The 16,495-nt window shown below is 35.0% G+C and overlaps 1 protein-coding gene across 7 annotated transcripts in view; it reads left to right on the plus strand.

Moving 5' to 3' along the window:
- The window catches only part of USP34 (ubiquitin specific peptidase 34), a 217,160-nt gene that overhangs the window by 108,796 nt on the left and 91,869 nt on the right, over positions 1-16,495 (plus strand). For all 7 annotated transcript variants that reach the window (XR_013758957.1, XM_079109670.1, XM_079109669.1 and 4 more), the window contains 6 exons: positions 10,565-10,665; positions 10,858-11,067; positions 13,075-13,200; positions 14,293-14,415; positions 14,546-14,629; positions 15,148-15,234. Coding sequence is in view for 6 of the 7 variants with exons in the window: in XM_079109670.1 (XP_078965796.1) it covers positions 10,565-10,665; positions 10,858-11,067; positions 13,075-13,200; positions 14,293-14,415; positions 14,546-14,629; positions 15,148-15,234 (731 nt within the window). In the remaining variant the exon portion in view is untranslated. The remainder of the gene's footprint in view (positions 1-10,564; positions 10,666-10,857; positions 11,068-13,074; positions 13,201-14,292; positions 14,416-14,545; positions 14,630-15,147; positions 15,235-16,495) is intronic.

Genomic DNA, 16,495 nt, shown 5'->3' on the forward strand with positions numbered 1-16,495 from the left:
TACCTCCCCTGTTGTGTATTGGCATCCATTTATCAGAGAAAACATTTGGCCTTTGGTTTTTGGGTTTGGCTTAGCATGATATTCTTCAATTCCAACCATCTACCACCATACGCCATAATTTTATTCTTCTTTATGACTGAGTAATATACCATTATGTATATATATCACAGTTTCTTTATCCATTCATCAATTGAAGAGCATCTAGGTTGGTTCCACAATCTAGCTATTCTAAATTGAGCAGCTATGAACATTAATGTGGCTGCATCACTGTAATATGCTGATATTAAGTCCTTTGGGTATAAACCAAGGAGGGTCCATTTAAGTGTTTTTAGGAATCTCCATACTGCTTTCCAGAGTGGCGACACCAATTTGCAACTCTACCAGCAATGTACACCCCACACCCACATCAACATCTATTACTATTTGTGTTCTTAGTAATTGCCGTTCTAAATGGAGTTAGATGAAGTCTTAGGGTGGTTTTAATTTGCATTTCTCTAATTATAGGGATGATGAGCACTTTTTCATTTATTTGTTGATCACCTGTACATCATCCTCTGTGAAATGTCTGCCCAGTTCCTTAGCCCATTGATTGTTTGGGTTCTTTATATTTTTGGTGTAAAGTTTTTTTTTAAGTTATAAATTTTGGAGATCAGTGCTCTGTCTGAAGTGTGTGTGGAAAAGATTTTCTCCCACTCTGTAGGCTCTCTTTTCACATTCTTTATTGTATCCTTTGCTGAGAAAAAGCTTTTTAGTTTGAATCCATCCCATTTATTGATTCTTGCTTTGATTTCTTATTCTCTGGGAGTCTTGTTAAGGAAGTCTGGTCCTAAGCCAACGTGATCAAGATTTGGGTGAACTTTATCTTCTATATGGTGAGGGGTCTCAGGTCTAATTCCTATATCCTTGATCTGTTTTGAGTTGAGTTTTATACAGGGTAAGAGATAGGAGTTTAATTTCATTTTACTGCGTATGAATTTCCAGTTTTGCCAGCACCATTTGTTGAAGAAGCTATCTTTTCTCCATTGTACATTTTTGGCTCCTTTGTCTAGTATGAGGTGACTGTACTTATGTGGGTTTGTCTCTGTGTCTTCTGTACCATCGGTCAACCTGTCTGTTTGGTGCCAATACCATGCCGTTTTTGTTACTATTGCTCTGTAGTAGTGTTTAAGGTCTGGTGTAGTGATACCTCCTGCATCACTCTTCCTGCCCAGGATTGTCTTGGCTATTCTGGGTCTTTTGTTCTTCCAGATGAATTTCATGATTGCTTTCTCTGTTTCCATGAGGAATAGCATTGGGATTTTAATTGAAATTGTGTTAAATTTGTATAGCGCCTTTAGAAGTATGGCCATTTTGATAATATTAATTCTTTTAAAGGCATAATTATTAATGACAAGCTCAGATTAACTTATTTGTCATAGATTTACTAAAGTGATGTGAATCAGAAGGCATTTGGCTAATCTAACAGATTTTAAGTTGTGTTCTTATCTATAAGCCAATTTGATATCCTCATATTAACTGGTACCACAAAATGATCCACTCAAGGTCCAAAGCCTCAAACAAAGATAAAATTCTCAGTGTATTCCCTTATGTGATATCCAGCAAGGGACTCCTCCATTCCTTTGCTAACAAAACATTTTTAGGTAATTGAGTTTGCAGCAGGAAAGAAGGAAAAAATTCTCAGGATTTAAATGTCTCTGGGCAGCTGCTGGGATTTTTGCTGAAAATTTTTCTCTTTAGAGATTGTTGCCAGCTTGAACCATGTTATTCAACCGCTGGATTCTTGCTCCTGGCATGGCTCCTCAAAACTCTTACTGTTGGGGACAGCCTTACTCCTCCTTGCTCCACTAAAAAGTCTAGAGACAAGTTGGCAAGGAAATAGGTGTATTTAAAGCTGGCTTGAGGAAGCTGGATGAGAATGTTCTGTCTCAAATCTCCATCTCTGGATGACTCATAGGCATGCAGAGTTCTTAAAGGCAGCATATTGTTGGGTCTTTTTTTTTTTTTAATCCAGTCTGCCAGTCTGTCTTTTGATTGATGAGTTTAGGCCATTAACGTTCAGGGTTATTATTGAGATATGATTTGTATTCCCAGTCATTTGGGCTTATTATTGGTTTTTAACTTGACTTTGTTTCTCCTTTGAATGTATTTTCCTTTAATGTAGTTCCTCCCTTTGCTGACTTATGTTGTTGTTTTTCATTTCCTCCTCATGGAATATTTTGTGGAGAATGTTCTGTAGCTGCAGGCTTTCTGTTTGTAAATTCTTTTAACTTTTGTTTATCTTGGAAGGATTTTATTTTGTCTTCAAATCTGAGGGTTAGTTTTGCTGGGTATAGGATTCTTGGTTGGCAATCATGTTCTTTCAGAGCTTGAAATATGTTTTTCCAGGCCTTTCTAGCTTTTAGAGTCTGGGCTGAGAAATCTGCTGATATCCATATTGGTTTCTCCCTATATGTAATCTGATGCTTTTTTCTCGCAGCCTTCAAATTCCTATCTTTATTTTGTATGTTAGGCATTTTTATTATAACATGCCTTGGCGTGGATCTGTTGTGATTTTGTGCATTTGGTGTTCTGTATTTGATTTTCCATTCCATTCTTCAGGTTTGGGAAATGTTCTGCTATTATTTCATTGAATAGGTTGTTCATTCCTTTGGTTTGTATCTCTGTGCCTTCCTCAAACCCGATGATTCTTAAATTTGGTCTTTTTATGATGTCCCATAGTTCTTGGAGATTCTGTTCGTGATTTCTTACCATCTTCTCTGTTTGGGCAACTTCATTTTCAAGATTAAATATCTTGTCTTCATTATCTGAGGTTGTCTTCCAAGTGATCTAGTCTGTTGGTGATGCTTTCCATTGAGTTTTTTATTTGGTTCATTGTGTTCTTTGTTTCAAGGATTTCTGGGTTTTTTTTGTTGTTGTTGTTGTTGTTGTTTGTTTGTTTTTTTCTGAGAATCTCTCTTTGTTGAAATGATCTTTTGCTTCCTGCAGTTGCTCTTTCAACTGCTTATTGGTATGATCATTCATTGCCCGCCTTTGCTCTCTTATCTCATCCTTTGCTTCCTGAATCATTTTAATCATGTATAATCTGAAGTCCTTTTTTGACATTTCTTCTATCATACTGTCACTGGATTCTGTTAATATAGAATCTAGATTTGTTTGGATAATTTTCTTCCCTTTTTTTTTTTTTCATGTTGTTCTCATATCTTCCCCTCTAGCAGTGCAGATCTGGGGTATTGCATTTTCTCCCCTGTAGGCTTATAGTGACCCTATAGGTTTCCAAAACATTTTCTTTAAGGGAGAGATCAATATTAGCAGTGCCTAATTCAGACAGTATGCAACCCGAAACCAAGTAGCTCCTATGAGGGCATTAACAATATTGTCATAATAAACAGAATGAGTTCAATTATTATCTTCAGTATAACAAATAGATTTGCAATAAGGTCTGCAATTTCTAATGGAGGCCAAAGAGGATGTGGAAGGGTGTAGGATGTAGCTGTTAATAGGATAAGAAAAGAATATATAGAAATTCTAGATCATAGAAAGGGCAAGAGTGTAATCAAAAGAAGTTGGTTGTTAGCATGCAAAAAGGGAGAAAGAGACTCAGAGGGAACAGGTAAACAGAAGGAAAAGAGAAGTAAAGAAATAAAAACTTATGTTTCCATAAGGAGAAAAATGAAAAACTACACTATAACAGTCATATAGTATTCAAACCTCCCAGTCTTCAGTAGCCTGATGTATGAGAGGTACCTTATAGTGAGCTTCCAGTCTCCAGCAGGCGTCTCAGGATGGGATTTTCGCCACCTAAAGATGGAAGATACAGCTTCCAGGATTATCCAAGATGGCTGCTCTGGCTTCCAAATGTGTTGGCAAATGGGGAGCTGCAGCTCAGGGGTGTGGGCATGGTTGGCTGGAGGTCCTGGAGGTGGGGTGTGGTTGTTTGGGCAGGGGTCCTGGAGGTGGGGTGTTGTCCGTCTGGTTGCGGGATCCTGGAAGCAGGGTGCAATCAGTTGGTCTGGGGGTCCTGGTGGTAGGGCGCAGTCAGTCAGTCTGGGGGTCCTGGTGGCAGGGAGCAATCAATGTGAGGGCAGGGAGTGATCAGTCAGGCTGACAGATCCTGGAGACAGAGCTCAGTCTGGCCAGGGGTCCTACAAGTCCTGGCTGTTGTCTCAAAATGGTGGCAGCCACATGTAACCAAACCTGCAGGTACTGTGTCAGTGAATTTCCAGGCAACTGTAGACAACTGGTGTCAGTCTGCTGACTGCTGTGAGATGATCAATTGGGAGGTGAACCTTGGGTGATGGGTGATGGGTAGAGGAGAGGCAAGCAGCAGGCAAATGGCGGATGGTAGGTGCCAGACAGTGAGCAATCTGCACTCAAAAAGTAGTCGATATGCTCGCATACTGCAAGTGATCACAGTAGACAAATGGGGTAAACAGCAGAGAATCAATAAGCTGCAAAAATTGCCTCACCAAGAAACAGATATCCTCTGCTTGAAACCTGAGTTACGGAGCGACAAGGAACGCAGCCTTCCTCTAGTCCGCCATCTTGGATCTCCTCTAGATTTTGGATTTTTGAATCAAGGATGTTCATCCTTAATTAAGGATGTTCATTTGCACAGTAAATCTGACAAATCCTGAAATCCAAAGTACTTTTGGATAAGAAAATACTCAACCTGCATTTATTTAGAAAAGCAGATCTAAAATGTCTAAAAGCTACTTTTGGGACCTTCTTAACCTGCCTGTGCATCCTTCAGTAATGCGCATCTTTGATATTCTTGCGATAAGGAACAAAAGATCTGACTACAGGATGCATCATATGTCATTTCTAAAGTATCAAGTCTTAGTAAATCTTTTCTTCAATAGTTAAGTTTTTTGTAGAAAATAATAAATGTGGGAAAGCCTCCCTCTTATATCCATATTTTCTTGTTTCCTTTTTGCTTGAGTCACATTATTATTGACTTCATGTATTTCTTTCCTGAGATGCCAAGATATAATGTAAGAATCTGGGTTTGGTTTTTTTTTTTTTTTTTTTTTTTTTTTTTTAATATAAATGATAGCTTTTCATTTTTATTCTCTTTGCTTGTAGTGGTTAACATTGTCAGAGAAGGAATTAAGTTCCTGGGAAAATGTTTGTTGTTGTTATTTTTGTACCAGGAATTGAAGCCATGGTAGCTTAACCACTGAACCACATCTCCTACTCTTTTTGATTTTAATTTTAAGACAGGGTCTTGCCAAGTTGCTTAGGGCCTTGCTAAGTTGCTACAGTTGGTTTTGAACTTGGGATCCTCCTGCTTCAGCCTCCCCAGTCATTGGAATTATAGTTGTGCACCACTGCATCTGGCTAATACAGTGTTTCTTGAGAGAAGGTTTCTGAGGTAAAATTCTTGGGTATTTGAATGATGAAAATCTCTCTCTTAGCTGGGCACAGTGGCCTGCACCTGTAGTCCCATCTACTTTGGATATGAAGGCAGAAGAATCAGTTGAGGGCAGGAATTCCAGACCATCTTGGGCAATATCGTGAGAACCTATCTTTAGTTGGTGGTGACCTCTTGACAGATACAGTGACACTTGCCTGTAATACCTGCTTTCTGGAGGCTGAGTCAGATCATTTAAGCCCAAGTGTTTAGAACTAGCTTGGGCAACATAGTGAGAACCCTGTGTCTTAAGTGGGGGAAAGTTATCTTGTTATTTTTTCATACCTCTTTCTTTGTTATTTGCTTGCTTCCTTCCTTCCTTTCAGTCTTCTTTCCCTCCTTGGGTTCTCTGCTGCTGATTTACCCTTGCATTCATTTTTATTTTGTGATGGTGTCTTACTGAGCTGCAGTCTTCCTACCACCAGCTCCTGAATAGTTGGGATTATAGGCACACGCCACCTTGCTTGGGTTTTTCTTCTAAATTTCATTTCAAACTTTGTAGTACAAGTCTTCAACAGATGTTCAAGCTTGCTTTGTCTACTCCAGATTAAAAAAAAAGTATATATAAAGTGTTCATCTTGTCTTAATTGTCGAAGAATACTTTTAATTGGACAAAATTCTAGATCATAAGTTTTTTTGAGACTTTTACCATTTGACTTGCAAAGTTCTTGACCAAGTGTCTGGGTTTTCCCCATTGTGTCTAGTATAACCTTTTAAAATTGTGATTGGTTTTAAATATTTTTATTTAACATTTAAAATTTTTTTATATATTTTTTTTACTTGTAGGTGGACACAGTACCTTTATTTTATTTATATGTGGTGCTGAGGATAGGACCTGGGGCGTGCTAGGTGAGCTGAGCCACAACCCCAGCCCTTATTTTTTAATAAGTTTATAGATATATCTTTCTATAAAGGTGTATCTTTCTTTATGTGGGTTAAGTTTAGTTCAGCTTCTTGGATATGTGAGTTTGTAATTTTTATCTAATTTGGAAAAACTCAGCAATTACTCTTTTCCCCACCTTTTTTTTTTTATTGGTGATTATAGTTGTACATAATGATGGAATTTTTTTGTTACTTATTTGGACATGCACAGCAGTTATCTTCTTTGTGTGTCCATGTGGTATAGGAATTGAACCCAGGGGCTTACCAGTGAGCTAAGTTGCTCAAGCTCTCCTCAAAGTTATGATCCTTCTGACTAATCCTGCTGAGTTGTTGGGGTTACAGGTGTGCACCACTGTGGCCACCTATTTTCTTTTTCTTCTCACCTAACCCATTTAATATCTGAGCCTAGAATTAACAGTGCATAAGGCACAATTCATTTTGTTTTTTCTCTCTCCTGCCTCTCCTCTTTCTTCCACCCTGGCTTTTGAAGGATAGGAACATCCATTGTTGTGCCAAATCATTATAAAACATTATAGAATATGAGGTTATCTCTGTGGTTTAGGATTTGTCTTTTGGGAACTCGCTAGTCTTTAAATTTTCTTTAGTTTACTTCTTGCAAACTTGAGTATGATCTCTTACCTTATTTTCCTATCAATTTGTATAAAAATTTTTTAATTCATATTTTTCATAGTTTCAGAGGGAAAATTAGATGTGTGTTGTTCAATTTATCATCATAACCAAAGTGTTTACAAAATGTGTTTGTCTTTTGTTTTGAAGCATCCATTATATGAACATTTTCTTAAAACTAAGAATGCTTTCTAGAACCATTTAAGCAATTTTTGTTATTGGTGGTGGTACTGGGGTTGTTGAATGCAGGATCTCAAGCATACTAGATAAGCCCTACATCACTAAAATGCTGAGGCCCACCTTGAACTTTTCATCTTCCCACTTTAGCTTCCCGAGTAGGTGGGTATAGTTGTGCACTAGGAACAAGCAGATTTTATGTTCAAAAATATCTGCTCAAGGCAACTAGGGATATAGTTTACTTGCCTAGCACATGGGCGGGCCTAGGTTTGATCCTGAGCACAAGCAACCACCACCACCACCACCACCACCCTCACCACCACCCTATCCCTGCTAAAAAATAAACAAGGAGCCTGGCATGGTGGCACATCTCTGTAATCCCACATACTTGGGAGATCAAGCAGGTGGGTTGTGAATTCAAGGCGAGTCTGGGCAACATAGGGAGACTCATCTCAAAAAAGAATTGGTGAAAGATAGAAAGTGGTATAATTTATTATAAAATTCAATTTGTCATAGTCCATCCAGGCTTCTTCAGCAAAATACCACAAACTGAATAGCTTATAAGCAGTAGATACTTACTTCATAAGTTTTTGGAGGCTGGGAAGTCACAGATTCAGGCACTGGCAGATTCAGTGTTTAATGAGGGCCTCCTTTCTCTTAGATGGTTCTCTCTGGCTGTGTTTTTGTATGTGGAAGGGGCAAGCATGCTTCCTCAGGCCTCTTTTAAAAGGTCACAAATCCTATTCATTAAGGCAGCACCCTCATGACTTATATCCTCCAACAGGCTCCATTTCCAAAAACAGCATGATGTTGGTGATTAGGATTCAGTATATGAATTTGTGAGGGGAGCACAGATGCTCAGACCATAGCATGGTCATATGCACGAACTATAGACATGTCTTATATGAAACAGAATCTGAGTTCTCTTTTGGAAAAGAGTCTTCCATATTTAACAAGAGTATCTAAGAGAGTAGGAAACAAATCCACGTTGTATTCTCTTAGCAGTCATCATGACCACAGGTGTTTTATTTTAACTGTGTAAAGATCAATGTTGATAAGCTGTATTTGATTATTTTAGTAAAGTGGAAAAGTCATTTAAAAAATTTACTTAATCATTAAAACTTAATGTAGAGTTTCTGTCCATTCAGTGGCTATAATTTTGCTTAATAAACACTGCTTTCCTTGCATTCTTCCCCCCCCCTTGTTTTGTATTGTACAAAATGACTAGAGTAAAATATATGAAGTATAATTTTTGGAAGAGAGAACTTAGTTTTAATCAGGGAATAATCATGATGATGAATTGGAAACTAAAGAAATACTCTGTAGCAATTTAAAAAGTTATGGCAATCATTTTTTCATGATTGTGTGTGTGTGTGTTTGCGTGTTTGTGTGTGCCTGCGCCCACTAGAGAAGTGGGTATACTGGGGCACCTAGGGGCACTGAACCACTGAGCCACATTTCCAGCTTTTTAATTTTTTTTTTTTTTTTTTTTAATTTAAGAGAGAGTCTTGCTAAATTGCTGTGGCTGGTCTTGAGTTTGCTATTTTCCTTGCCTCAGCCTCCTGAATAGTTGGGATTACAGGCCTGCTCCACCCTGCCGGGCCTCCATGTTTTTTGGTGTGTGTGTGTGCGCATTATAATTATACATAATAGTGGGATTCCATTTTAAGTATCATTGTGGTGTCTTAATGTGAGGGATTTGTGAACTATATGAAAATAAAAATTTCTGAATTTTTATATATGAACAACTGAATAAATATCTAGCATATCTATCTATTGAATATTGTAGAAATATCAAATAAATTTATTTTTAGTGTATTTTATCTAAGATCTCAGTGTAATTTTTTTTAGAAATTGAAATTACTCTGAAGTTGTCTATATTGATAAATTAATATCAAGTTCTGGGAGGAAAGTGCACAAGGATAATTTTTGAACATTTAAAGTACATGAGTTTTTTTGAAAATATTTGTTGGTAAATACGTAGAGAATGGAGAGTAGAGAATTTTGAGAAATCATCATAATTCATATGTCTTACTTTGAAGAAATAAAAAATCTGTTTTTCTCTTATGTAGCGTATGTTTGAAATGTAACTTCTTTATTGATAAACAGAAAATTCCAAAGAAAGTATGATTGAATATTTATCAGTCCCTCAGGACCAAGATTTCTTGGCTTACAGTTAGAAAGAAAAGAATCCTAGATTTAGCTCTAAAGCAGTTATACTTAAGGGAATTGTCAAAATGAACTTTACTAGGGGAATACCATTTTTCTTGTGTTTGAAATAGTTTTCTGTAGAATTCTTACTTGAAGAAAAAAGGTAAATTTTAAATGTTACATGTCATTATAGAAAGTAGTTGTCCTGCCTCAATCATTATTTCTGAAGTATTTATTACATTGCTAGGAAAATTCAGTATTTTTAATATTTAAATTATTCATCAGCATTGACAATTTTGCTTAATTTTTCTATCCTAAGCATTTCCTTTTAAAAAAAATTCATGCATCATACAATATTTATTTGAAGTTCTGCTGTTTTCTAGTGCCTGGCATACATATGTAAATATAAAATGAAATCTCTGAACTTGGTGGAACTGAGAGGAATTTTTGTTTGCTTTTTGAAGATAGCCAGATGTAAATAAGTGCTTTAAGAAAAGATAGTGAAATGAGGTCGTTTAGAGTGAGTGGTTAGGAGGAATTTTCTTAATGAGAGACTTGAAGGAAATTAGGGAAGAAAACCCTGTGAATTTCTGAGCAGGAACATCTTAGTTCTCAAGATGGGAACATGCTTTCAAAAAAGGGCAAGTAGATCTGATCAAGAAAGTATAGTTTTGAGGTAAGGAGTGGAGACAGCAAAAAGAACTTTATGCATTCTAGAAATTTATTGCTTCTCTGTTGAGTTTATTGAACAAACCAGTTAACCTTTTGAATGAACTAATTTATTGAATAAAGGAATAGATATCAAAGATTGTAGTTGATATTCCTGTGAGGTTTGTTTTGCACTCTTGTTTTTGTGGATAATACCAGGGAAGAGAGAACTTAGTCATTATCAATGCATGCCAATTTCTTGTGCAACTAAGGCATTAAAGAATCTGTGTATATTTTTTTATCCCTACATATTTCTCTTTGTGTATTTTTTTGGGAAACGCAATATGTTCCCAGAAAGCTCCTGTAGTGTTTTTTAATCTATATAACATTTTTCATATTGTTAAGGAAATAAGAATTGATCTAGTTAGACTGGTGCCTAAAAGAACTTTGTTGTAATTTCTATTGCCTAAGGGCAACTTAAGACAACTAAAAACATGCTGAAGTATGTTTAGTACAGTCTCCAATTCTTTTAGTTATATTTATGGTTAACATACAGTGAACTTAAGTATTATACCTTTGTATTCTTGTCAGCAAATGAATTTGTATTCTTGTCAGCAAATGAATTAACACCTATAAATTTTTTTACTTTACTTTTGTGCTGTTTTTAAGGAGGGCTCATGGGACCAGTCAGGATGATTTCATCTGGACATGAGTTAACAACAGATTATGATGAAAAAGCACTTCACGAACTTGGTTTTAAGGATATGCAGGTACTTATTTAAATTGTGGTTTGTGTTTAAATTATCTATTGACTGGTAAAGTCAATAAGATAGTCAAAGGTTTAGTCTAAAATTTATTGCTTTCATTTTGTTAAAATTGTAACAAATTACTTTATACTTGAGACTTGTTTTATTAAACAAAAAACTTAATGCGTGTAATTTTTCCCCCTATTTTATTTGTAGATGGTATTTGTATCTTTGGGTGCACCACGGAGAGAACGGAAAGGGGAAGGTGTTCAGCTGCCTGCGTCTTGCCTACCACCCCCTCAGAAGGACAACATTCCAATGCTTTTGCTTTTACAAGAACCTCATCTAACTACTCTTTTTGATCTACTAGAAATGCTTGCATCATTTAAACCACCCTCAGGAAAGGTGGCAGTGGACGATAGTGAGGTAATTCTATCATACTTTATTTCCACAATCTTATTTTTGTGATACTGATAATTGAACCCAGGACCTTGCACATGCTAGGAAGTGCTCTACTACTAATGTACATCACCCTTCCCCTCCCCACACTGGTTTTTTCCCTTTTTTTTGTTGTTGTTTTTTTTTTGTTGTTTTTTGTTTTCAGAAGACTTGCTGATTTTCAGAAGGCTTGCTGATTCGCTTAGGTTGTCCTTGCACTTGAGATCCTTCAGTCTCAGCGTCCTAGGTAGCCATAGTTACAGGCATGTACCACCACACCCAGCTCCATAAACTTGTTTTATCTTTCTATTGAAGGAAAAATGCTTTTCTCAGTGATCTCCAAAACAGCAATAAAACATAGGAACACATTTATTTGTTTGTTCCCTATTTACGTGCTTAATATGATCAGGCATTCTGTTTTAATGAAGTATTATTTATAGGGATGATCAAAATAGGTATGTTTGTCTGAGTCAGAGTTGAATTGTGAAAGGCAAGTTTACCTTGAAACTCCAGCTGTAAAATTCCCTTGCCTTTGAAGTACAGTTATCCCTCCATATCCATGAATTCTACATTTAAAAAATTTTTAAATTTATTTTTAACTGTAGATGAACACAATATCTTTATTTTTATATGGTGCTGAGGAGTGAACCCAGTGTCTCACATGTGCCACTGAGCCACAATCCCAGCCCTGCATTTGTTTTTCTTACATTTGTTTTCCTTTTGTAAGAAATGAAAATATTTGAGGAATGAAAATATTTGGGGGAATAAAAAAGATTTTGTTCTGAATATGAAGATTATTTTCCTTGTCATTGTTCCTTAAATAATACAGTATAGCAACTGTTAATATAGTATTTACAGTTTTAGGTATTTTAAGTAATCTAGAGATTGTGGAAGGATATTCATAGATTCTGTTTTACACTTTTTGTATGAAGGACTTGGGCATCTACAGATTTTGGTGTCCATGGAGGGGCAGGGGGGGGATCCTGGAACCAATCCCCGGTAGTTACTGAGGGGTAACTAGATATTGGTTTTATAAAGTCCTTGTACTGAAAGAGCTAAATTGCTTTTTATTGAATTACAGAATATTCCTTTGGTATCTCCTAAGAGTGTATTATACCAAAGAATTATTATAGTAGGAGCAATAATAGTATAATAATAAACAAAATTATACTATAAAAATGCCTAGTGAATTTTAGCTTTTGATGTTTATTGTCTCCTGGGGTGGTACTTTAATTGAAATTTTAAAAATTTGCTTTTTTTTATTTTTTAAAACTTACTGAAACATTTAGGATACTTTTAGCACCTTACTGAGCTAAGATTTAACAAAACATAATAGCGAAAAGAATATTCTTTAAAATTGCTTTCTCTTCTTAATGTCTGCTCATCTGAGACAGTAAAATAAGATATGCATTAATAAAATAAGAGAAACAGAAGGATATGTTCTCTTCTCAACTGGAAGTTTAAAGATTTAATTCATAAAGTCTTTGCTGTGCTTCAGATACTGACCTGCAAAAATGAAATAGATGATAGTTTTGAAATTTACTAATGGTCTTATGAAAGAGGTGACTTCACTTTTGGTTGACATTTCTTAAGGAAAGTGATCAACCTTAGAGAAAGGCTATTCTGGGGAAATGTTCATAATCGGTTAAAAAAAAAAACCTGGATTTTTATGATTTTTTCAGTGTCTTAAATACATTTTCTTTCTTTTTTTTTTAATATTTTGTTTTACTTGTAGGTGTACATTCGATGTTATTTTTATGTGATGCTGAGGATTGAACCCGGGGCCTCATGCGTCTAGGCAAGGACTCTACCACTGAGCCCACAATCCGAGCCCCATTAAATACATTCTCTTTACCATGTTAAAAATGTATTATTTCACATTAGTTGAAATAAGCACATTTGATTATTATTAATTTTTATGCCAAACAGTTGAACTTGTTCATAAACTTTTTTCCATTATCTGTCTTGATAAAGCAGTTGTTCTTATTTGTATAGAGCTTAAGATGTGAAGAGCTTCATCTTCATGCAGAAAATTTGTCTAGGCGTGTCTGGGAGCTGCTGATGCTTCTTCCGACATGTCCTAACATGTTGATGGCATTCCAGAATATTTCAGATGAACAGGTAAGCCTGCAAAATTTTTTATTCCCCTTGAGGATGATACTTGATACGTTACTAGTTTCTACCAACAGTATATGAGATCACTTTCTGACTCATACCTTAACAAATCTGAGTGTAATTTTTGTTCATTCAGTAGAAAAAAATGTAACATTTTATTTGTTTAGTGAGGTTATTTGTTTAGCATAGTAAATACAAGATAAGGATGCTTTCTAAAATTGTCTCTAGAATATATGGATTTGTCAGTTTATCAATGGTTTGATTTTGTTTTTCAAAGAAATTACTGTATGTTTCTAATATTGCTTTTTGACAACAAGAATAATGTGTAGGGAAAATATACCGTGGTGAAATGAAATGCATCAGTGCTTATTTTGGATGCTTATATAAGTCCGTTGTAGTAATCTTCCAATGGGGCATTAATTTACATATTGATATGTGTTGAATATCTTGGTAAAGATATTTTTAAATTAAAGTTTATTACTATTATTTATTTATTTTTATGTGGTACTGAGGATTGAACCCAGTTCCTCAAAAGTGCTAGGAAGGCACTCTACTACTGACCCCTCAAGATCAGTTTTAGAAACTGTGTAACAGTAGTTTCTTTTTCCAGATTTCCAGTAGAACTCCTGTGAAATGATTAAAATAACATGCTTATGTGCTAATATATGCTACTAGTTATCTATGATTTGGGCACTTCGGCATGATGACAGGTCTTTTGTCTCATGATTTTTATGTAAAAATGATGGGCTCTAGAAAATGATGAATGATGACTCAGTAACTGTAGTGATAACATTTCAAAGATACATTTTTAGTGTAAACAACATTATTTCACAGATTGATTCTAGAAAATAACAATCGTTTCACATTAATAATTTTCCCATGCTGCTGTTTGTGTTGTATTGGTTTTATTTGAACAAAACTTATTGAATAATTGGTGTTTTAAAGTATGCTATTAGTAGCAGTTATTTAGTTGGTTTTCATGTAAATATGGTTCAAAGTAGTTGTAATATTTGTATTTTTATATAATGTCTTTCTATAGTTTTTCTTTTTGGAGTCCATTACTAAAGTTGACTATGTTCTTCCTTTTTTTAATTTAAGAGTAATGATGGACTTAATTGGAAAGAACTTCTCAAAATTAAGAGTGCTCATAAGCTTTTATATGCTCTGGAAATTATTGAAGCACTAGGAAAACCTAACAGAAGAATAAGGAGAGAATCAACGGTAATTGCATTTCCAATATCATCATTAAATGTCTTTATTTTCTTTGGAGCAAAATTCTTGAGTGTATTATCTTCATTGTAGAAAAACTTTTCTACCACTACCTTCTCTTATTTTTTTACTTTCCCCACAGGGAAGTTACAGTGACCTTTATCCAGATTCAGATGATTCAAGTGAGGATCAAGTGGAAAATAGTAAAAATTCCTGGAGTTGCAAGGTTTGATCATATGTTTTGTGATATAACAATGATAAAAATTTACATTTTCACAAAATTGGGGTCTATAAATTCTTATTTTAAAAATCAGTTTATTATTTAAAATAAAGCATAGTTTAAATTTACAGTAATGTCAATTGAAATTATGTAATGCCTCGGCACTCCTATTTTTAGCGCTAATTCCCCCTATTCCATTAAGTCCTGTGTTAGGACATCCTGGTATCTGGGATTAAGTTGTGTAGGGCCTCACTAAGTTGTGGAGGCTGGCTTTGAACTTGGGATTCTCCTGCCTCAGCCTCGTGAGTCGCTGGGATTACAGCCATGCACCACCATGCCATGCACAAGAATATGTTTTTTTTAAATTCTTGAAAATGAATATTATTTTATATAGAAGGTATTTGTATTGAAAATAATTTTCTAAATGAAAACTGTAACATTTTAACAAGATGGATCAAAAAGTAGGTTGTCATTATGTTATATATCTGCTTTTCTCTTACCGTTATCCTCACAATTGCTTACAGTTTGTTGCTGCTGGAGGCCTTCAACAGTTACTAGAAATTTTTAATTCTGGAATTTTGGAGCCTAAGGAACAGGAATCTTGGACTGTGGTAAGTGAAAAACTTAGTGTTTGAATTAGTTAGTTAATCTCATTTCAAACACTTCCATTTCCATTAGCAATGTGTAACTTTTGTACGTACTTCTTCGTAATAAAAGAGAACATGGGCATGTACTAGAAATTTTAAAATACAAAGTTTGATAAACTAGTTATGAAATAAAAAGTTCTTTGTGTTTGTTAGTTGTTAGTGAAATTACTCTGAACTTTGACAGATTTATAATTATTTTTCCTTTAGGTTAAGTTATATATTCATACTTTATATCAACTTAAAGATTTTGTTACTTTTTCAAATTGTTTTCCAAATTTTAAGTCATTTTTTTCATTGTTAAATTTTGTTTTGATAATTCTTTTCTAGCAGTAATATTTTAAAAAATTGTTCTGCTGGTGGATAAAGAAATTAAGAGTAAGCCTTTGAAATTTTCATAAATACTTGGACATTGCTGCATTATTTTTTATAATATTCAACAAAAGTATTGATTCTCATAACAGAAATGTAACATAACAGATGTAATTCGCATACAGTAAAATTTGACTTTTTAAAATGTATAGTTGCATGGTTATTGGTATAGTCATAAAATTGTGCAACCATCACCACAGTCTAATTCCAGAACAATTTTCTCACCTCAGAAAGAAACCCCATACCCAATGGCAGTTCTTTTTCATGTTCCCCATACGATTTAGCCTTAGACAACCACTAACCTAATTTACTTTTTATCTCCATGGATTTGCCTGTTTGGGACCTTTCATAATCGAAGCTATACAGAGTGTGGTTTTCTGTGACTGAATTCTTTCACTGAGTGTAGTATTTTGCAGTTTTATCCCTCAAAGCATGTATACGTAATCTATTCCTTCATATAAATATAACACAGTTTTCTCAATTAAAAGACATTTGGATGGTTCCACTTTTTGGCTGTTGTGACCATGTGTGTAGGTGAAAGGTATCAGTTCTTCTGAGCGTATGTGTTGGCGTGGTGTACCTTGCCAATGCTTGTTATCTGTCTTTTTTTATGATAGCGTAGTCGGTGATAAATTGTATCTCATTGTGCTTTTTTTAAATTTGCGTTTTTGTGAAGTTAATGATCTTGAGCATGTTTTACTGTTTTTATTGATCATTCATAAGAGTAAAGGAGCATACACGCAAGTGTGTATGTGTTTATATTTTTTTGGGTGAAATATCTTTTCAGTCATAGCTGAATCCAGGGAGGATGAGTTTTATCAGTTGTTGAACATGGTGTTTCCATTTCAAATTCATT

Source organism: Sciurus vulgaris (genome assembly GCF_902686455.1).
Source record: "Sciurus vulgaris genome assembly, chromosome: 14".
NCBI lineage: Eukaryota > Metazoa > Chordata > Mammalia > Rodentia > Sciuridae > Sciurus > Sciurus vulgaris.